This window comes from Miscanthus floridulus, chromosome 5 (assembly GCF_019320115.1).
Source record: "Miscanthus floridulus cultivar M001 chromosome 5, ASM1932011v1, whole genome shotgun sequence".
In the NCBI taxonomy this organism is placed as follows: domain Eukaryota; kingdom Viridiplantae; phylum Streptophyta; class Magnoliopsida; order Poales; family Poaceae; genus Miscanthus; species Miscanthus floridulus.
The window spans coordinates 97915324-97939234 of NC_089584.1; the positions used below are offsets into that span (position 1 = coordinate 97915324).

General features: G+C 45.7%; 1 protein-coding gene and 2 pseudogenes across 1 annotated transcript; all 3 read left to right on the plus strand.

Annotated features, from left to right (window-relative positions):
* Positions 1 to 3723: 3723 nt before the first annotated feature.
* On the plus strand, positions 3724 to 15764 carry LOC136450297 (glutamate synthase 1 [NADH], chloroplastic-like; annotated as a pseudogene).
* A 693-nt stretch (positions 15765 to 16457) lies between these two features.
* On the plus strand, positions 16458 to 18146 carry LOC136450298 (uncharacterized; annotated as a pseudogene).
* A 1301-nt stretch (positions 18147 to 19447) lies between these two features.
* LOC136452718 (uncharacterized) lies at positions 19448 to 20326 on the plus strand. Its single transcript, XM_066453314.1, has one exon. The coding sequence runs from the start codon at positions 19550 to 19552 to the stop codon at positions 20057 to 20059; it is 510 nt and encodes a 169-aa protein (XP_066309411.1). The 5' UTR covers positions 19448 to 19549; the 3' UTR covers positions 20060 to 20326.
* Positions 20327 to 23911: the final 3585 nt, after the last annotated feature.

The window sequence follows — 23911 nt, forward strand, 5'->3', positions numbered from 1 at the left end:
AGCTCAAACAAGCATTGGCTGATAGTCTGATAGATCAGATGATATAGTACTCCAACAAGCATTGGAGTACAACAAAGTACATTGTTTTCAGAAAAAGGAGAAGGAATAGAAAGGCGATACCATTTATAGCATGTTAACCCATTGCTGGATCTGCTCGTTTACTTTTTACCCTTAGTGACAGGTATGGGCATGCTATTATATGTTCCATCAATTTGAAAATAATATTCACTGGTGAGATAGTTGGGTTGACTTCTCTTTCGAGTTTAAAAACCATGCAAATAAGAATAGGTAAAACATATAGCAAGTTGAACCCCGGGATTGCACAGAGGTGATGTGCTGCCACTTTTTTTTATAAGAATGTGCCACTTGACTAAACAAGAGCACTGGTAGTGATATGAGTATTAGTTATAACAGTTTTCTCATGAACAGAGCACAACATACATTGATTATACCATGCTTTAGCAAACTTGACACATCAATGGTCAACCCCACACACGCTTATGAGAGTCGATATTGTTTTCTTTTAAGTAAAAATGACACGCAAAATTAATAACAAAGAAAAAGACAACCAACTTTGATTATCCTACTCCTTTTATTCTAAACATAGGGCGTTTAGATACGGATATAAGCTCCAATATGTCAAGTTTTTACATGAAATTTATTGTAAAATGCACCCTTTTGAATAGTGGAATTATGTATTAATTCCTCAATTTCAAATTTAAGTTGTGTTGATTTTTTAGAACATATTTTGTACTGTATATCTAGACATAATATATATATATATAAGACAGCGTAACAAAAGCTATATATTAAAAAAAACCAGGGCGACATTACAATTTGGATGGTGGGAGTATTAAATTAGTTTTCATTACAATGTTAACATCCACCTTATGTTGTACATCTATATAGCTTTTATATATTGATGGTTCAAGTTAAAAGTCTTGACTAGATAAAATCCTAAACTATCCACATTTGGAATGAAGAGTGTAACTCACAAGCACAATATTTTTTGTTTAATTATGTTTAATGTCTACTATAATCCTTTTTCCAAAGAAATTCTGAATTACACGACTTGAATGCATTCTTGTTGGGTAAAATTGTGATTTTTTAAAAAAAATCAGCGCACCTAACCTTGGAAAATTTATAATGTTCAGCAAATCATAATACATAAATTGACTATGGCAACTTTAACCAGAACTAAACAGAAGTTCTGGAGCATTATTCAGGACCGAGTTCACTATGTACTATGCTAAGTGTAATTATGATGATGCAAAAGCACAATTGGAGGTAGCTCAGCTGGAGAACCACACAATTTTGAGGCTTTGGAGCTCCCATGTGAGCTTAGTATTTTTGGTCAGGTATCTGGGATCTACAGGGCTCACCACAGCGAGGAAGAACACGTGCAGAAGAAGCTCTCCCCAGAAGGCACCTACCTTGCCCGACACGTGGGCCCCGCACAGGCCCCTCGCCCGCTTTTGGCTTTATTCCCTTCGCTGAAAAAATAAGTCAAAATACTGTTTCGATCGATTTGTTATGAGAAAAAAATATGAAAAAAATAAACTAAAAAGTATGGATTATAAGAGAAGCGAACCGTGCAGGCTGTCACTCCCCTCTGGCTCTGCGCTTGGGACAGGATCACAGGGACGGAGTAGGCCACCAGCGTCGGATAAAAACAAGGTTCCGAATTTTTACACGGGCGTTTAATTAATCCAAATCCATCCACTGTAGAGATAATGGTAAATAATACACAAGATAAGGGCGACAAACAAGGGGCGTGGCCGCGTGGTGATCTCCAAAGCGGCTGTGGCTCTCCGCATCGACGGCGGCAGGCCGCAGGCGGCAGCGGCCGCGGCGCGGAGCCGCGGGGGCCGGATCGCAGCCGTCGGATCTCGGGCCCCACGTACAACCGGCGGCTGTGGGGGTACGCGGCGGCGGCTGTGGACAGCACAAGTCCCCGTCGCGTCTGATCTGGCCGTGGGCCCGCACTGCTGCTAATGCAAACAGAAGAGTGCAAAATTGTAACCGTCTTCTGATTTTATATTTCTGGTCAAAAAGATTCTTTCGAAAGCATCCCTTTGGAGATAAGGAATTGGCGAATTGCTGCTCCCGTCCTGTATATAGACCGTCTCTGATGGTTCACCGGAGACCAAAACCTAAAATGGGTCGTTGATGTGATTGTATCAGCCTCCAACAGAATAACTATATACGAGACCCGTTTTGATTACAACAGAGGCACGACCCAAATATGAGTATTCTCTCTCATGAAGACTCATTTTGCATAAAGGGTTTTCTTTTGGGTCATGTTGCTGGAGAAGACAAAAAAAAAATAAGTATTGAATCCTTTGCCTGTAGCGCTACCCAAACATGTAATGGGTCTTTTATTTTAGGTGATGTCGTTGGAGATAGTCTTATAAGGTAAAATGCATATAATTAGAGAATGCATGCCGTCCACGTCACATTCACACAAGGTTTGTGCACTTAAGGTAAAAAGCGTTGTTGTATCCTCCTTTCCTCAATAGTGCTAGCTAAAAGGTGATAAGTTTGAGATCCTCTTATCGCTCTTCCTCCAACTTTTTTTTCTTCTAAAATGCCTCCTTTTTGTTCTCGTGTTCATTGTGAGAGAGGCGATATGTTTTCCCAAATCAAAAGGGACCGCAAGTGGGGGGAATGGTAATGGCATACATAATGTATCTAGGGTTTAGAGGAGAAAAGTCGTGAAATGAAGAGAGCTTGAACTTTACTCAAAACTAAAAAAAAATCTAACCATTTGCATGGATATATACACATCTTACACACTGGCATTGAGATTCCATTTTCCTGAAGTGGCTATTTCATGTATGATTCATTTGTATGAGTTCTAGCAACCAAATGATAGGCAAATAAATTAGTTGGATATATAAATATGATTGGCAAAACAATTCGCTCAGCAAGAAGATCATTCATTAAATAAGTTATTAAATTGTATGTCTGATTATGTCAAAGTAAGGGCGTGTTAGGTTCCTCGCCATAGGATACCATGCTGAAGGGTTAGACGGCGCCCACAGAAAAAGTTATGTGTTTGATAGTGAAATAACTACGGCAGCAATAGCTTTTCGCAGTTGACTTTGAGTGTGGTGGCCAAAATTGGTGCCGCACCTTAGGCGGTGGCGTGCTCTGCAAGCATGCATTGGATATGTTCCTCAAAAGAGATATCTCAAATAAATGCCATATATGTTTACATACAGAGAGCCTGTTCGCTGGTTGGTTTCTGGGCTGATAAGCCCGGCTGGTGCTGGTTTATTGTGAGAGAAAAATACTGTTGGTTGGCTGATAAGTCCTGACTGAAACCAATAAGCGAACCAGGGTGAGAATATGATTTACTAACACATTTCCTTTTTTTATACATCAAAAGCACCATATAGGCAAGGGTACAACGGGCCGGGCCGACTACCATGAATTCTGATTCTGGCGAGGACCCATACGAAATATGGCAGAGATACCATCACCTAACACCAGCAACAAAAAAACACACATAAATAAAATAACAAATAAATAAAGAAAAACAAAAAGGGTAGTACATTTTTTTTTTGAGATTAGGGTAGTACAAAATTTGTGAGAATAACAGGGGCGAAAATATAGGCAGTGGGTTGCGCGCGTGGTTACGCGACGCGAGACGAGGAGACCGGGGCTGGTAGGTTGGCAGGCAGGCGCGGCGAGGGCGAGCTCACCACCACCACCCTCCCTCCCTCTATAAATGCAGGGGCGCCGAATGCTCCCCAACGCCCTATACTAACCCGGAGGAGAGGTCAAGGAAGGCGAGCGACGCTCGGGAGGAAGGGCACCCCACGACGGAGGCGGCGTCCCGCTCCCACCAACCCACGACACCGATCCCCTCCCCGCCGCGCCGCCGCCGGGGACGAGCGTGGGGTGTACAGCCAAAATCTAAGACACACCGATCCCCGGGCGTGGAGTCGCGAAGGTAGCGGCGGAGAAAAGGTCGGAGCCACAACGCGGTCGTGAGCCCGCAGCCACCGGTTCCGTCAGGCTAGACGGAGAGAGAGAGGTATCCGCTCCCTGCACCCCTGCTTGCCAGGACCCGCGAGACGCTAAAAAAAGCCGACGGGATTGCAACTTGGCGGTTTGGTTCGGCTGTAGCGTGCGTGCGTGGTTGGTGGCATGCGCGGCCGTCTCGTTGTTTTAATTTATTTCGATACGTTGATGTTTGATTCTGCGTCCGTCCGTCCGTGCGCTCCTTCGTGAATCTGCCGTGTCGCGGCGGCGGCAGAGGAATCTGCGCCGCCGTGCGGGGGGTTAGTAGATCTGTTCATCCCTGCGTGTGTTTCCGCCGCTGAGGCGTTTGTTTCGTAAATTCTTTTTGGGAGTGCCCTGTTACACTGCAGAGTGGGGCGCACGATCTTTTCTGGATGTTTATGGTGTTGACATGTGGGCGTAGGGAAGGGGACAGCTTTGAGCTTTCTGCTAGTTTTTCCGGTGCTTTTTTTAATACGTTTTTTCCCGGATTTCTGGCTCCTATTTTTTTTTGCCCGCATGGCATACTAGATCGATGAATCGCTCGCTAAGCGAACACCATCTGATGCTCGTCGTCGTTTGATTGTTGCATGGCAGGTAGTGAGGCTTGCTGCTGAGCCATGTCGACGGCGCAAGGGACAGCGTTGAAGTCGGCGCCGATGGGCGCAGGTCGTCGGGCCCGGCGCGGCCGCTCCGTGGCGGCGCCGTACCGTTCGGGCTGGCAAGCCTACGGTGGCGTTTCCCTCGAGGGCAGCGGGTTCCCTCGGCGGCGTGCAGCGCACCGAGGAGCGCGTCGCTCCGCGGGCGCCCCGCGCGGCGGCACGCGACGCCGAGGTGGTGAGGCCGCTCTCGAAGCTCCCGAACAGCAGCATTGGGCTCTACAATCCCTCGTTCGAGCGCGACGCGTGCGGCGTTGGGTTTGTCGCTGAGCTTTCTGGCGATTACAAACGCGAGACTGTGAGTTTCATCGATTCCTTCAAAGAGGCGATGCCACATGTATTGTAGTTACACTATTTTGATTTACCACGTTCGGGATGCCAATTTTCCTCTCCTTTTTATTTACCCCAGGTTAATGATGCTATTGAGATGCTTGAGAGAATGGCGCACCGTGGTGCCTGCGGCTGCGAGAAGAACACCGGAGATGGTGCCGGCATCATGGTCGCTCTACCACATGACTTCTTCAAAGAGGTGAGTTTCTTTGCAACAAAAAGAAATAGAAGAAAGCGAAACTGTTCTTTTCGACAGTTAATTCAACGCTTTTGCTTTGGTGTTCCTGCAGGTCGCAAAGGATGCTGGGTTTGAGCTACCGCCACCAGGCGAGTATGCTGTTGGAATGTTTTTTATGCCAACCGATGAAAAGCGTCGTGAGAAGGGCAAAGCTGAGTTTAAGAAGGTTGGTGTAACACTGTTAATAAATTTGATAGCCTATGAGCAATGCAGGATTTGCCTTGTTTTCATTTCTCTGATTAATGATCTTGTCCTTGCAGGTCGCGGAATCACTGGGACATGTAGTACTTGGGTGGCGTCCGGTTCCGACTGACAACTCAGACCTGGGTGAATCTGCACTCGAGACTGAGCCAGTCATTGAGCAGGTTTTCGTTACCAAGAGTTCAAGATCAGAGGCTGAGTTTGAGCAACAGGTAATTTCATACCATTAGATGTAATTGCACATCAGCACATGTGATGGATTTGGCTTTAACATTTTTTCATGAATTGTCGTAGCTATATATCCTTAGGAGACTCTCAATCATCTCCGTCCGAGCTGCTCTGAACATTAAGCGTGGAGGAGAGAGGGATTTCTACATGTGCTCTCTGTCTTCAAGGTGCTTCCCTTTTCTCACTTGAAATTTTTTTGTTTATGCTTTGATTTCATTAGGTTTCATGGCTGAAACGGATCAGGGAGTCCCTACTAAGCACAGTTTTTGGAATGGAATTTTGGCAAGAATTTTGAATTTCTATAGGGGGACAACAAAATATTGCCTTCCATTTGCTCTTAACAATTGTAAATATGTAGCCAAATGACATTTTGGTTGCCTTATGTTTGTATGAATAATTCTTATTTGAACATGTATTTCTTTATATTACAGGACTATTGTTTACAAGGGCCAGCTTAAACCGTGCCAGCTTAAGGGGTACTACTATGCAGACCTAGGTCATGAAAACTTCATGAGTTATATGGCTCTGGTAAATACAAAACTTTGACACTCTTACACAAAATTTGTCATGATCATAGTCTCGGCAGATGGCAACCTATAGCAAGGCTGTTGTAAGAAGATACGCTTCCATGCAGGCATCAAACTTTGAACTGTCTTACCATCACTGCTCTACTCATATGCTATTTCAGTCCTGGTTCTTGATGCCTTAAAGTGAAGTATTAGAAATCTCTATTAGTTGATACCCGATAACCATGTTGCAGAGTCCAGCTGCAGTTCTGCTATGGCCGACTGCTATGCCCGACTCATCAGGATGTGACCTCCGATTAGGTGGTGGGAAGGAAATGTGTTTGGTTTGAGGTAGCTTAGGGCTCCCAACTATTTTGCATGAAATTCTGTGCAACTGACGCTTTCTTTTTGGTAGTGCTAGTGCTTCATTCTGATGTTCTATTCAGCATCTTAAAGCTGCAAACTATGGCTGTAAAATGATTTCTAAAATCCATATATTAAAACAGGTTCACTCAAGGTTCTCCACAAACACCTTTCCCAGCTGGGACCGTGCGCAACCAATGCGTGTTTTAGGTCATAATGGAGAGATCAATACCCTTAGAGGAAACAAAAATTGGTAATCTCGCTAAACTTTTTTACATCTGCTGTAACAATAGTTTCATAGTTTGGTGTGAACACAGTCATCTCCATATTCTTATATGCCGTTTGGATTTTATGTCCCTTAGCTTGTCTTTAAGTAATCTGGATTTATAACAGGATGACAGCACGTGAGGGTCTCTTAGAGGCTGAGAAGCTTGGATTATCAAAGGAGCAGCTCTCAAGAATTCTGCCAATTGTTGATGCTACCTCTTCTGATTCTGGTATGAGCGCATAATATTTCTGTGTTGTGTGATGCGCAGTTACACCTGGCAAATGAAAAATACATATCTATCTTTCGGAAACTTATTACGTGGAAAAAATGTTAACTGTAGGTGCATTCGATAATGTTCTTGAGCTTCTTGTCCGAGGTGGGCGAAGCCTGCCAGAAGCTGTGATGATGATGATCCCTGAGGCATGGCAGAATGATGAAAACATGGATCCTGAGAAGAAAGCACTCTATGAGTTCCTGTCAGCACTTATGGAGCCTTGGGATGGACCTGCTCTAATATCTTGTAAATATATTCTATTCCACTTTCCTTGTCTGATCATTCTTCTGACTGGTTACTCGATCTACTCAATCCTAACTTGTCTTTCACCTACAGTTACTGATGGCCGTTACCTTGGAGCTACCCTGGACCGTAACGGTTTGAGGCCTGGTCGGTTTTATGTAACACACAGTGGGCGTGTGATCATGGGTAGTGAGGTCGGTGTTGTTGATGTTCCTCCTGAAGATGTGCTGAGAAAAGGCAGGCTGAACCCTGGAATGATGCTATTGGTTGATTTTGAGAATCACACTGTAGTGGATGATGAAGCTCTGAAAACACAATACTCTAAAGCTCACCCGTATGGGGAATGGCTTAAGAGACAAAAGATATACCTCAAGGATATTGTAGAATCAGTGACAGAAACCGATAGAGTTGCTCCAAGCATTTCTAGCTCACTTCCAGTAAGTCCTTCACCAAGCACCAACATTACTAGTGACAACTTGGGCAAAACCTAAGTAATTTAGCAGTTATGACTCTTACAATTTGGTGCAGCAGAAGAATGAGAACAAGGATGATGTTGGTATCAATGGGATTTTGACCCCACTTAAGGCCTTTGGGTAAGCAAGAAAGTTTTGCTCATAGTTAACTGATGTACCTGTTGGCGTTTCAAGTTTTGCTGATAGTTAACTGATGCACACCAGGTACACGGTGGAAGCCCTGGACATGTTGCTACTGCCAATGGCTAAGGATGGAGTGGAAGCTCTTGGTTCCATGGGAAATGATACACCACTTGCGGTGATGTCAAACAGGGAGAAATTGACTTTTGAGTACTTCAAGCAGATGTTTGCACAAGTTACAAACCCTCCGATTGATCCTATTAGAGAGAAGATTGTTACATCTATGGAGTGTATGATTGGCCCAGAAGGTGACTTGTTGGAAACAACTGAAAAACAATGCAACCGTCTTGCACTTAAAGGTCCCTTAGTTTCTATTGATGAAATGGAGGCTATTAAAAAGATGAATTATCGAGGTTGGCGAAGCAAAGTGCTCGACATAACTTATCCAAAAAAGTCTGGAAGGAAGGGCTTGGAAGAAACTTTGGACAGAATTTGTGCGGAAGCTCGTGAAGCCATACGCAAGGGCTACACTATTTTGGTTCTCTCAGATAGAGGTTAGAAATTTATTTACAGTAGTCTATTTTTGTTCTATATCTTATATATGATTGTACCGATCACCCAACAGTTAATTAAACTTCCCCACAGATGAGTTAAATGAATTCTACAAATTTGTTGTAGCTTACAAACATCTTCAAGCATACTATTTGTTGCTCTTTTCATTTGCACAATGTGCCTTAACTTGCTTATTCCTTTTCGTTTAGCTTGAGATTAGCTCCTACATTACACAATTCAATTCCTATGACAGTCCATCAAAGTTTCATGCCATGGAGATCTGACTTTATTTATTTGCCTGAAATTGTTATGCAGGATTTTCCTCAGACCGTGTTGCTGCCAGTTCTCTCTTAGCAGTGGGAGCAGTGCATCAGCACCTTGTTGCAAATCTTGAGAGGACACGCATAGGATTGTTGGTTGAGTCAGCTGAACCTCGTGAAGTGCACCATTTCTGCACCCTGGTTGGATTTGGTGCTGATGCTATATGCCCTTATTTGGCTATTGAAGCAATTTGGTGCTTGCAGAAGGATGGAAAGATTCCTCCTAATGGTGATGGACAACCCTACTCAAAGGAAGAGCTGGTGAGGAAGTATTTCTATGCTTCTAACTATGGAATGATGAAAGTTCTTGCGAAGATGGGAATATCCACCCTTGCATCCTACAAAGGTGCGCAGATTTTTGAAGCTCTTGGTCTTTCTTCCGAAGTGATTGGCAAGTGCTTTGAAGGCACACCTAGCAGAATTGAGGGTGCAACATTTGAAATGCTTGCACGAGATGCTCTCCGTCTTCATGAGTTAGCTTTCCCATCAAGAACCCCTCCAGCTGGCAGTGCAGATGCAAAGGCCCTTCCCAACCCAGGGGATTACCACTGGAGGAAAAATGGTGAAATTCATCTCAACGACCCACTTGCAATGGGAAAATTACAAGAAGCAGCTAGAGTCAACAGCCGGGCAGCATACAAAGAATATTCGAAACGAATTCAGGAGCTCAACAAGGCGTGCAATCTACGTGGTATGCTGAAATTTAAAGATATTTCTGACAAGATATCTTTGGATGAGGTTGAACCTGCAAGTGAGATAGTGAAACGCTTTTGTACTGGAGCGATGAGTTATGGTTCTATTTCATTGGAAGCACATACTGCCCTTGCTATTGCCATGAACAAACTTGGAGGAAAATCTAATACAGGTATGTTCTCATCCATATGTAGCATTTCTCTGTTATAAATGTGGAGGATTTTTTTTGGGCACATTAGCTCCATGAAAAGCCATCTGAATAAAAGTAGGATGTATGGACCATTTTCTAGTTTTTGTAAGAGTGATGTGCTGTTCTTTTCCTGAAACATGAATGACATGCTGCCTATCTTTTATTATGTGAGCCTGTCCTCTGCACTCAACATTGTAGAAACAATCGTGTCTAAAACTATAGTTAAGTTGTTGCTATCAAATTAAACAAAATTATTCATTGCATATCTCCTCTTTCTAGATAAACTTATCCCATGCCTTCTGGTAACCTTTCCATCTTGTTGATGTTGAATACTAGCTTTTAAAAACATGTCATGCTGATTTGCTTGTTATAATTTATTGCAAGATAAGTTTTTTTGCCTAACTTTTGTAATTTTAAAACGGTAGTACAAAACTGATGAGGACATCTGCTATAAATTTCTGGGGTTTAATAGAAGTACTTGAATAGTCATTTTTTTCCTCCTACAGCTTGCTGCATTCAATGTTCCTTTTTGATTATAAACCCCTTTAATTTGTTGTCTCATATTGTAGTTCAGGAACATGAGTAGTATTTTTTTACCACAACAGCATGGGAGGCCCCTACTTCTAGATCTTAATATTAAATATACTTATCCCCAAGTCTAAGACCTATGTGACCAAATGCACTTGCTTTAATATATCTGTGAAGGTGAGGGAGGGGAGCAGCCCTCTCGGATGGAACCACTTCCTGATGGCTCAATGAACCCAAGACGAAGTGCGATCAAGCAAGTTGCTAGTGGACGGTTTGGAGTTTCCAGCTATTACCTGACTAATGCAGATGAGCTGCAGATAAAAATGGCTCAGGTACTTTGTCAACATTATGCACTATGCAACCATTAAAAATGATTACATCCTGTTGAAAGAACATGGGTCTTCCGTATTTCATTTTGGATTTACTATATTTTTTTACCTTAAATTTCTATAGGGTGCCAAGCCTGGTGAAGGTGGTGAGCTTCCAGGCCACAAGGTTATTGGCGACATTGCTGTCACAAGACATTCCACAGCTGGTGTAGGACTGATCAGTCCACCTCCACATCATGATATTTATTCGATTGAGGATCTTGCACAGCTTATACATGATCTTAAGGTATAAATTGTTAATAGAGTAATACTGTTTTCTATATCACAAGATCCATGGCTCATTGATTGTTGCTGTTGGCTCAATTTATTTTTTAATACTCCCTGTCTTATCAACTTCTGAAGTCCTCTTATTGCTCTTAATATTCGTGGATCACTTGCTGTGAGGGCTACTCTTGCTACTCTTTACTGGTGAACTTGCATGTATGTTTGTGAATCTCCAACTTGCAAATGCTGTTCAATGATAGTGATATTCTTGCCTGTGCAGAATTCAAATCCTGGAGCCCGTATCAGTGTCAAACTAGTTTCTGAGGCTGGTGTCGGGGTTGTTGCTAGTGGTGTTGTAAAAGGACACGCAGATCATGTTCTTATTTCTGGCCATGATGGAGGCACAGGAGCTTCAAGATGGACAGGTATCAAGAATGCGGGACTTCCATGGGAACTTGGGTTGGCTGAGACACATCAAACTCTAGTAGCAAATGGGCTTCGTGGTCGAGCTGTTCTGCAAACAGATGGACAGTTGAAGACTGGTAGAGATGTTGCTGTTGCTTGCTTGCTTGGTGCAGAGGAATTTGGTTTCAGCACTGCCCCACTGATCACACTTGGCTGTATTATGATGCGAAAATGCCACATGAACACTTGTCCTGTTGGTATAGCTACTCAAGACCCAGTGCTTCGAGAAAAGTTTGCTGGAGAACCAGAGCATGTCATTAACTTTTTCTTCATGCTTGCTGAGGAGCTAAGAGAAATCATGGCAAACCTTGGGTTCCGCACCATTACTGAAATGGTTGGACGTTCTGATATGCTTGAGGTTGATCCAGAAGTATTGAAGAGCAATGAGAAACTTGAGAACATTGATCTCTCACTAATCTTGAAACCAGCTTCAGAGATTCGTCCAGGTGTTGCTCAGTACTGTGTTGAGAAGCAAGACCACGGCCTAGACATAGCATTAGATAACAAACTAATAGATTTGTCAAGAACTGCTATTGAAAAGCAAGTCCGTGTTTTCATTGAGACTCCAATCCAGAACACGAACCGAGCAGTTGGAACTATGCTCAGTCATGAAGTCACAAAACGTTATCACATGAATGGATTGCCTGCTGGTACAATTCATGTGAAGTTTACTGGAAGTGCTGGTCAAAGTTTTGGTGCTTTTCTTTGTCCTGGAATCACTCTTGAACTGGAAGGAGACAGCAATGATTATGTTGGTAAGGGCTTATCTGGTGGTAAAATTGTTGTGTACCCACCAAGGAACAGTTCTTTTATTCCAGAGGACAATATTGTCATTGGTAATGTGGCTCTATATGGTGCTACCAAGGGAGAGGCATATTTCAATGGTATGGCAGCAGAAAGGTTTTGTGTTCGCAACTCAGGTGCTCAAGCAGTGGTTGAAGGAATTGGAGATCATGGATGTGAGTACATGACTGGAGGTACTGTGGTTATCCTCGGCAAAACAGGGCGGAACTTTGCTGCTGGCATGAGTGGAGGCATTGCCTATGTTTATGATGTTGATGGGAAATTCAGTGCTCGCTGCAACAATGAGTTAGTTGACCTATATCATGTGGAGGAAGAGGATGACATCATCACATTGAAAATGATGATTGAGCAACATCGTCGCAACACTGAGAGTGTTTTGGCTAGAGACATACTCTCCGATTTTGATAATCTTCTCCCAAAATTTGTAAAAGTATATCCAAGGGATTATAAGAGGGTTTTAGAAAACATGAAGGCGGAAAAGGCTGTTGCTAAGCATGCAAAGGAGCCTAAGATGGCAAATGGAATTTCTGTGACAACTAAGGTGAGATGCATTTTCAAGTGGCAACTCTGTTTCATTTTTCATATCACGGATTCCTACTTAGCTATTGTAAACTATTAATTCATCATACCTAAACATTTCTAGTTTATTTATGATTTCATATTCATTCAATAGAGAATTAAATCCTTGCACAAATGTTTATTCATCAGAACAGCTAATAATTAAATTCCAATTCTTGGAAGCTTCTCATTGACTACTTGTATCAACTTTCATGTACAGAAAGTACAACCTGATCAGTCAGCAAGCCGACCAACACGTGTTGCCAATGCCAAAAAGTATCGAGGTTTTATTACATATGAGCGAGAGAGTATTTCTTACAGAGATCCAAAAGAGCGTGTTAAAGATTGGAAGGAAGTTGCAATTGAATCAACACCTGGTCCACTATTAAATACACAATCTGCTCGTTGCATGGACTGTGGCACTCCTTTCTGTCATCAGGTGACATTTCTATTTTTGCTGTTTATTATTTTATATACTCCCTCCATTCCTAAAATATAAGGAATCCTAGGGAATTTTAGGACAAATTATGGGGTAATGCATATGGCGCATGTAACCCCCCTCCCTTAACAATAGATAGACTTTGTGCTTACCATATTTTGAGCTTGATGGTAGACAGTAATGGCAGGTACGGATGTGATTGAGACTTTGGGGAGTTAATTCACCTAGAATACCTTATAATTTAGGACAAAATTTGAATGCTTCAATACCTTAAGGGAGCATATATGTTAATTCTCTTTCCATCATCGTTAAGATGGATACATTTTCTGTATTCAGATTCAGTTGCTGAATTGAAGTTGTTGTTTCTCTACAGTATACTTCTGTAATGCAACTTGATTGGTCCTTTTCTTATCTAATACTGAATACTGATGATATGATTTTGGAACTCTTTTTGTAACATTTTTGTTTTACTTTCACAGGAAAGCTCAGGTGCTGGTTGTCCTCTTGGAAATAAGATCCCAGAATTCAATGAATTAGTTCACCAGAACAGATGGCGTGAAGCATTGGATCGATTACTTGAGACAAACAACTTCCCTGAATTTACTGGACGAGTTTGCCCTGCTCCTTGTGAGGGGTCATGTGTTCTTGGGATCATTGAGAATCCGGTGTCTATCAAAACTATAGAATGTGCAATCATAGACAAAGGTTTCGAAGAGGGATGGATGGTTCCACGACCTCCACTTCAAAGAACAGGGTATTTACTTTTAAGTTTTTAAATTATTCATTTATTTTTCTCTGCGTTTGCAGTTTAATTTCACTACTAAGGTAGTATCTCAGTTATGCTCATTAACAATGAAATGTTCCTATTACAGAAGGAAGGTGGCCATTGTTGGCAGTGGACCAGCTGGTTTGGCTGCCGCAGATCAACTAAATAAAATGGGCCATTTCGTAACTGTGTTCGAACGTGCAGACCGAATTGGAGGTTTAATGATGTATGGTGTGCCAAACATGAAGACAGACAAGATTGGCATTGTCCAGCGCCGTGTTAATTTAATGGCTGAAGAGGGTGTCACATTTGTGGTGAATGCCAATGTTGGTAGTGATCCTTTGTACTCTATTGAACGTCTACGGTCTGAGAATGATGCAGTTATTTTGGCTTGTGGAGCAACAAAACCAAGGTAACAACAAACTAAAGGCACCCAGATAAAATTTTGATTTACACTAGCTCCTAAATATATCCATGTATTTGTTTGTAAGATACAGATGGTATATCATTCAATAACTGCAACAAAATAGCATGATGTGACATATACTTCAATAGTTGTGCTGTATTTTGACCTATGAGCATATCCTTAACAGAGACCTCACCATCCCTGGACGTGAGCTATCTGGAGTTCATTTTGCAATGGAATTTCTCCATGCAAATACCAAAAGTTTACTCGACAGCAACCTGGAGGATGGTAAATATATATCCGCCCGTGGAAAAAAGGTGGTGGTTATCGGTGGAGGTGATACGGGCACAGATTGCATTGGCACATCTATTAGGCATGGTTGCACCAACCTTGTAAATCTTGAACTCCTGTCAAAACCACCAAGCAGTAGAGCTGCTGACAACCCATGGCCCCAGGTGACTATCTTTCGCCCTTGCAGTTATTTATCACGTTTTTTAGAGTACTGTATTTATCCTTAGGTTGCTGAGTGCACGAATATATCGTTGCTTGTGCATCTTTTCCAGCTTGGGTGTTCTTATTTGCTTATTTCTCCTTTTGCTTTTAGTGGCCAAGAATTTTCCGTGTTGACTATGGGCATCAAGAAGCTGCTACCAAGTTTGGGAAGGATCCAAGAACTTATGAAGTTTTGACAAAGCGTTTTATTGGCAATGAAAATGGCAAGGTGAAGGCCCTTGAGGTAGTGCGTGTGAAGTGGGAGAAAGTAGATGGAAGATTTCAACTCAAGGAGATCGAAGGATCAGAAGAGATTATTGAGGCTGATCTCAGTCCTCCTAGCTATGGGATTCTTGGGTCCTGAAGCGGTTAGTACTCCCTCAAGGCTATTCGTTCTAGTGCCCAATTACCTTTGTTCTAGTGCCTAAAGTACCATTTATGAAAAATGCTGTCAATTAACAGTCTTTTCTTCCTGCAGACTATCGCTGAGAAACTGGGTTTGGAGAAGGACAACAGATCAAACTTCAAAGCGCAGTTTGGAGACTTTGCGACCAGTGTTGATGGTGTGTTTGCAGCCGGGGACTGTAGACGTGGACAATCACTGGTGGTTTGGGCAATCACGGAGGGGCGGCAGGCTGCTGCAGCGGTAGACAATTACTTATCAAGGTATGATCAGAATGCTGCAGGCGACATCACTCCCTCCGGGGCAGGGCTCGTTCAGCCGGTTGCGGCATAAAAGCATAAACTGAAGCATGTTTTAGGTTCTCGTCAGTATATCCTGTGATTCCTCACAGCAAATACTGTTCTTGTAGTTGTCTAAGAAACAGATACATCCGGGCTCATTAAGGAAAGAAAGCCCTTCTATATTTTGACGATAGATAAACAGTTGAAAGTTTTGGTGGCTATTGTTTCTTTTTCTTCTCCAGTTATTATGTTTTGCATGTCTGCATGTGGTTTTGTAGTCCAAATAATGTGCAGTTTTCCCATTGTTAAATATTAAATAGATGTAAATTTGTTGGGTAATATGGCGATTATTTTCTCTTTGTATGCAAGCACACCTGAGCCACCAGTCTGCAAATTTGCCGATAGTTTACATCTTTCGAGTCTCTGAAGGTCAATTGCTATATGAGGCCGAGTCTCGTTCTCGGTCGACTTGTACGAACACACCTTTGTTGGTGGTGTTTGGATTTGGATAGTTTAGCTCGTCACGCCCGCGGGTTCGTGATTGAGTTAACCCACCATGCCTGACCAGCTGCTCTGAAACTGTCAGGACGATTGAAAATCCAGAAAAATGACGACAGGTTGGACCATTGAATATTTGAATGAAAAAGATTTCCCGAAAATAACCATTGAACAAAATAGGCAATTGAAGTCTTGCCTGAACGAAACAAAAATATGACTTAACAGAACGGAGTAAACCAACGACAGTGGACCTGTGGTACTAGCTCACGACGACCTGTCAACGCAAAGCCTAGCACAGATCCCTTCACACGGGAGTCGCCCCCAGGCCCCCACGGTCGACCAGTTCAGTTGCAAACAGATTTTCCGATACGCTCCGCGCACCAGCTTCTAGGAAACTGAAAACGCTCCTTTTTTCCAGAATAGGGACCCCACCCCACCTATCGCACAACAAAACACCACGTCACCCACCCGGAATCCTGACCAACGCAACGCTTCCGTTCCCGGCCGGGCACGGGGCAGTGGCACCACGGCACTGGTCACCATCACCCGTCGTCAAAGCTCGACTCGAACCGAATCGAGGCGAACCGCGTGAATTCCGCCCCGTCGTCCACGGTCTCGAGCCACAGCCTGCGCTCCGGCCAGGTAACTCTGATTTCGACCAACAGCGTGGCACTCTCACCGCGGCCACACAACCGCAGGTCCACCCTCCAAAAGACGACGACGGAAGAAGAGAAGCCCTCAGTTCAGAGTTCAGTCCCCGTGGACCGCGAGGAGCCCGCCCAGGTCTATACGGCGAGTTGCGCACGTCCTTTTTACCCAGGTTGAACGAGTCCTCCCCCCCCCTTCGCGCACTATTTATTAACCGGCCGGGCCAGCACCGAGCTCACCACCAGTCCTGCTGTCCAGTGTCCACCACCGCCAGGCGCCAGCAGCACCCTTTGCCTCCGCCTCGTCTCACTCCGTAACAACCACCAATCACTTGGCCAGTCAGTCCCGCTGCACGCACTCGCACGCACGCACAGACATGGGCAACACCGTGGCGCCGCGCATGTGCCGCAAGGAGGCCGCCGGCACGGCCGCCGTGACGACGACCAGGGGGAGGCGGCGTCCCAAGAGCTTCGTCCCCGAGGTGCCGGCGGCGGGTCCGGATGCCGCGCCGCCGAGGCGCTTAGCCGTCACGCCGCGCAAGCATCAGCGGGACGACGACGTCGAGCTCGAGCGGCAGCAGGAGGAGGACGACACGACGCGGGCCGGGGCCGGGGCGTTCGCGTGCCCGTGCCCGTGCTCGTGCTCCTGCGGGGGGAGTCTCGTCGTGGGCAGGCGACGTCGGGTCTGACGACGCCGCCGCCGTCGGCAAGCAGGCCTCGGCCGCCGCCGCGGTCGTGACGGTGAAGATCGTGTTGAAGAGGAAGGACGCGGAGGCGCTGGTGGCGAGGCTGAACGCGCAGAGCGCGCGGGAGCGCAAGGCCAGGATGGCCGAGCTCAAGGGCGAGTTCCGTGCCGGCGACTGCGGCGTCGGGGGCGCGAGCCCGACGCCGTGCCGGGACGCGTGGAAGCCCAGCCTCGCTCCGATAAAGGAGAACTAGCTTGAAGGAGAGCATGAACATCCCAGTGGTGCGAGTCTGTGAGACTGAAAGTGACACGACTAGTCTGGGAACCGGAGATTGCTTAGAAGTAGTAGTAGTAATTAACTTGTTAGCTTAGTGTCCTTTTGTTGTCTCAGTTAAGGAAGTATGGCTGGTTGGTCACCCGGCCATGTGCTACACGAGCTCTGCAAAGAGGTGGCTTCAAACCAGCACATCTATGTTTTCATGGATCATTACAACAACGATCGGGCTGGACTTTGATTTCCAATTAGAACGGAGAGCATCATGCACCAGGCAAGGGCTCCTTTTCCTTCACGACACCCAAGCCGGGAACGGGAACTGCACCGCGGGCATGGACAGTTCAGCGATCGATCAGGCTCAGGCCATCTGGCGGTTCTGGCTTCATTACCATTGCCAATGGGTCGTACTGTCCGCTTCAGACGTTAACTACTATTTGATAGATGCTCTGTTTTCTCGTTCATGAATTCACATGTTGTATTTCTTTCTCTGGTTCTAAATGTACTTGCTAAGTATTTTGTACTCAGCCTTGTATTTATTTGTTTTTTAGGTACCAAATGATCATGGCATGCATAAGGCTGTCCAATGGGAGACCTATTGTGGGACCCAAATCCAAAATAGGTCTCCAACACAATACCTATAGCCTCCAAGGTATATGGAAGATATTTTTCAGTGTCACGAGATGCATAACCTAAATCTGAGTATCCTCTCTCCTGAAGACCCATTTGCAGGCATGGTTGTCTTTTAGGTCTTGTTGTTGGAGAAGACCAAAAATAGGTATTGAACCATTTACCTATAGCGCTACCCAAATGATGAATGAAGTCTTGTATTTTGGGTCGTGTTGGAGACCATCTAAGAACGTGTAGTAGCACCTTCATGAGCACAAACTCTTAAAAAAAATTATGTGCTTAATTTCTTATTCAAAATTTTACAACTGTAATAGTTTAATAGGTGGCTATGCGGTGTAGGTGCGAGCGACGTGGTAGAGGCTGCGTATCCGCGCAGGCGGGCGGTGGGGAGGAGGCGGGGGTGACGACTGGCACAGACAACACGTTGGCCGAGCCGCCAATGGCTGGACAGAGCGGGATGGTGGGCAACGGAAGGGAAAAAATTGAGAGAAGAAGCGAGTTGGATGAGAGGATGGAGTGGTTCTTGTAGCTAACAATGATTGATGGTGTCAAATCCACATCCCATTTAGTTCAATCACCCCAACCAAACAAAAAAAATAAACATGGACCATCCTCCTTAACCGAATATGGAATATAAGACCATTCGATCATAAAAATCAAGGATAGAAACATCTCATCTCAAAACATCCCAAAACAAACTCATACTTTAATTATGTTGTAGTACGTGAATTATTGGGCATTTAGGGTACGGTTGTTTCTGAGAACCTTGGCACAATCGTTGCCATAAGCCCATGACCAAACAATTGGCAAAGGTATTTAAACTCGCTTAACTTAATGTAGCAACATATGGCAAGATATAGTCACCAACCAAATCCGCCGCGCTAACTTTGGCTCCAAAAGACGTGCTGGATCTCATTGTTTCGAAAATAATAATAACAAATATGTGTGGCTAGATTCATTGGCAGTTTGCAGTTATTAGTTAGTGCCTTGATGAGCCACTTTGACGTCGTCACAGTCTATATAGACCGGTTCAAAGCTGCGATATATCTTATTATTATTAGGCATTAGAGACGGTTTACACAGCCACTTATCGTAGACGTCGAGACTGAGATTGATGCCTGAACCTGCCTGATAGGGTCTCAATCAAACAGGCCTTTAGTTCCCGCGCTTCCGTTCAGGCCCACGAGAACGAGAAAACTTATCCGTGCCGCGCTGCGCTGTGCACACGTCCCTTTTACCCTGTCTGAACAAGTCCTCCGCTTCGTGACGCTACAAATAGTTAAGGCACGAGCGCGGCAGCGTTTAAAGGGCCGAAGAACCATATCCGAGTTCCAAACACCACCATCTCGTGTCGTGTCACTCCTTAGTAACCACTCACTTGGCCAGTTCCGCTCCACGCACGCACGCACGCACAGACATGGGCAACACCGTGCCGCCGCGCGCGTCCCGCGAGGCCACCGGCACCGGCCGGAGGGACGCCGGGACCGGGCGCAAGCGCTCCGAGAACGTCGTCACCGAGGTGGTGCCTCCTGCCACGCCGAGCCGCCGCGTGGTGGCCACGGCGCGCAAGCAGGGGCGGGACGACGACGACGACGACGCCGAGGAGGAGGAAACGACGCGTGCGGGGCGTCCTCGTGAGAGAAGATCTCTGCGGGAGGGTGGCGCGGCCCCGGCCGCGGCCGGCAAGGTGTTGTTGACGGTGAAGATCGTGATGAGGAGGAAGGACGCGGAGGCGCTGGTGGCGAGGCTGAAAGCGCGGAGCGCGCGGGAGCGCAAGGCCAGGATGGCCGAGCTCAAAGGCGAGCTACGGGCCGGGAGCTGCGGTGGCGGCGGCGCGAGCCGGGACGCGCGGAGGCCCATGCTCCCGACGATAAAGGAGAACAGGTTTGAGCGCATCACACACTGTTGTGACACCACTAGCTTTTGAGTGCTGGAGTTTGCTTAGTAGTTTCTCTATTAAATTAGACGTGAGCAACTTTTTAGCTAGCTAAGTTTCCTAAGCCAGTGGCCGTTTCAGGTGAGGAGTGTATGATGCGTTGCCGTTGCTCACCCGGCGGCCATGCCTGTACATATATAGGATAGGAGTATTGTGGAAAGAGGTGTCAACTAGCTTGATCAGTTGTATATATAGTTCTCTTCAGTATATATATTGAGATCCTCGTATATATACCTGGTGGTTCACTAGCTACCAAAATGATTACATGGGAGCATGGTTTGTTTCGTTCGAGTTTCTAGTCTCGACAGAAGAAGCAGTGCAGCTCAGCTTCTCAGTTCATGAGCACTTCGTCTCTATCGCCTCAGCGCTATCGCTTCATCTTCAAGCTTCTTAGTTTTCTCTTTTCTGAACGGGAAGCCAAACCTGCCACGCAGCCACGGCGGCGAATGCATGCATCAGCAGCGAGCATTTGCATTGGCTGCGGCACTGCTCGGACCTTACCCTTTCACACGGGTTACCTCGAGCAGAAAGCAACGGGACGGTCAGGTGGTACATACTCAGCCTGTTCAGCTGGACCGAAACGATCGTATATGATCGTGGATTATTACTACCGATTAATTTAGTGTAAGAGAAAAATACTGTTCTAGCTAAGCATAAGCAGGCTGACTAGCAACGGTTACTGTCACGTACGTCAGGAGCCAGTGGTCACCGGCGCCTGGTAGATGAGATAACTGCTAGAAACAGTCGACCTGCGCAAGTGGGCCGCCGTTTTCACGCTCCCGGTAACAAAAACAAACGGTAACGCGGACGCGTCCCCATCCATCTACGGCGTCACATTCGGGCACTGCATCAGCCCATCCGTCGGCCGTACCGTTTTAACAAAATAATATAATTTTTTTTTTCATAATAAATTAATATCAACATCAGCATCAGCCGTTTTTTCATCCTGTCGAATAAGTACTAACTTTCTTCCTCTCTGATGTACCTTTTCATTTCATCCTCAAGACGGCTGTCAAGGTGAGATGTTTGATTAGCAAGCGTCTAAGGGTCAGTTTACTCGAGCTTCTGCTTTTCACAAGCCACCTTCATTCTGTGGGCCGATTGCAGAAGCTGGAATTTTGATAATGGTCGCTAGAAAATGGACGGCTCACGAGGACCGATCCGACGGATCCGATGACTAAAAAAGCAGAAGAACCAAGAGGAATCAATTTGAGAGACATCAGGAGTAACTAAATACGTACTAAATGGTAGAACCATACGTATCGAGTGCATACTAAAATTGGTGGCATAAGCACCCGACAAAAAGAAAAATTTCTATTTTCGAATTTTTTTATGTAATTGAGGATAGAATGATAAATGTATAATAGAAAAATAATTTTTTTGGATAGTATACAGACTATTGAAGTTGTACAGTGTGTCACGTATAATTCTCCGTCCAACGACACTGGCCCGTCCCTCTCTCAGTCGCTTTGCTCGTGCTACGGTGATGGGCGACGGCGAGGTCGAGGACGAGGGAGGTGGCGGCGGCTGCGAGGGCGAGGGCGAGGGCGAGGGCAGGGCTGCGGCGGCCAGGGCTCCTCACCAGTCCCCGGCCAATGGCAGCACGGCGTAGATCCGGCGATGGCGGTGGACGAGATGAGATCCAGGTCCGAGGTGGCGAAGCTGGCGGCGGCCTCGCCGTCCCCGGCTCCCGCTCCGCGTGCCGCTTCTCCTCGACTTCATCCCGCTCGACCCGCTGCGCCACCTCCACCGCCACCTCCTCGCCAGCCTCCCGACGAGTGCGCTCGTCGACGCCGCGCTCTCCACCTTCTCCCGCCTCCGCCTCCCCCACCTCGCCGCACAACTCCTCCACTCCCTCCGCCGCCGCGGGCGCGTCCGCCCCTCCCTCTAGGCAGCCAACGCCGTGCTCTTCGCACTTGCGCGCAGTCCGTCAACGACACCGTGGGCAAGGTGGAGGAGGACCTGAACGACCTCCCCTACTACACCTACCGCAAGTCACTCCCTTTCCGCATCGGAGATGGCGGAGGCCCGGGTGCCGCTCGCCTACCGCGACCAGTGCGCGCACCTTCTCATCCCGCTCAACAAGTGCCGCGTCGCCGAGTTCTACCTCCCCTGGAAGTGCGAGCCCGAGCGCCACGCCTAGGAGAAGTGCGGGTACGAGCTCGTCGTGGAGCGGATGCTCAAGATGCAGAAGATCCGCCAGGCGCAGGAGGCCAAGGTCAAGGGCGGCGCCTCCATTTGTCCGGTCCTGCCCTGATCCGTTTGATTTAGGTGAGCTCCGACTCCGTCACGCCGTTTCGAATTTCTTTTCTTCGGGATTGAGCTCGGCTGCTATGACCGAGTTCGTGATTTGGATGTGAAGGCCACATATTGTCTCGGGGTTTCAGGAGCTGCTGTAGCCGAGTAGCACTTGCAGAGCTAATTTAGGTAGGGTGAATACAGAAATGTGACTCTTGATTCCTGGGAGCATGATGGCAGCTTGCTGCGAAAATTTAGAATTTGCGACGTGAAATTTTTTTTTGCTACCCAGTGCTATCTGCAGTTCCAACCATTATGCTGTTGTATAGTGCATAGGTTTAGAAAGAGCTTCTAGATAGGGAATGAGAGCATTATATATTTTGAGTTGTGATGTTCATGTACTGAGTGGAGCAAGTTTTGTGCAGGAAAGTTTTCAGATTTCTAGAAATAACTAGGGGCGGTGCTAACCATTCTCCACATACTTTCCCTCTTATCTTGAGAAAAGGATCTTCCATTCTTCCCTCGGTAAATAAAAAAATACAGCTGGCTGTGCTACAGAAGTCTGCAGTTTTGAGGCTGCGGCGGCAGCCGAAAGTAGCTGAAGCAATTATCTTACACAAGAACAAACTTATCGGACAACCATTTCGCTGCTGGTAACTGTAAGCAAATGCAAATGCAAACGCAAACTCAAACAAGACTAACAACAATGATTCATGGTGAACAAATTTATTGGACACAAACATATGTTTAATTAATTTGTCTCAACAAAATACTAGTTCTGTAGAAGTTGGGGCTCACTAAAATCATGATCCAGTGGCACAAGTGTTGGAAAGTATTACAATCAGGATTGCGCATCCAAAGTTGCATCACAGGAGAGAAGGAATCCACCAAAGAAATGATGCGTCAGAATCTAGCCATCTTGTAAACCTCCTGAATAAAGTTTGAACCTTATTTACGAAAATGTATGCATTCACTAAAAAGATATATGCAGCATTGAGAACTGTCAAGAGATTTTCAGCAGCAAGTCACATTTTTCGCATCATGATTCAGGATCACTCTAAGGCACACAGCGTTCAAATGATAAAATAAGAAAATTGCAATGAGTACTGTCAAGAGAGAACTATTATATTGGACTGTAGTAACCACCAAAACAACAAGTCAATCAGAAAATTCTCAATGCCAAGCAAAAATTGGTCAGTTGAATCTTAACAAAGAATACCCATTTTGCCATTAACTATACATAATCTTAGTGTAGCTCTAAGCAGATAAGACCTATATCTTCTTTATTAGCAAACATCCATGTTCGAAACACAGCTACTTATCAATCATTACTTTGGGGAATTCACAATGGGCAACAGCATGACGACTGATAGGAACACAGCATGAAGCACTAGTAGTAACTGTGACAATCAGGGAGAGAAAGTATCTGACACCTAGTGCGACAGCTGCTGTGACACCTGCGCGTACCAGCGGTTGACCTCGGCGTCGGCGTTGTCCTCGGCCTTGTGCAGCGCGTGCAGGACGAGGCCGATGAGCAGCGAGGAGAGGATGTTGGCGGCGGGAACTCTCTGCAGGGGCCACTCGTGTCAGGCAGGGGCGGCGGGG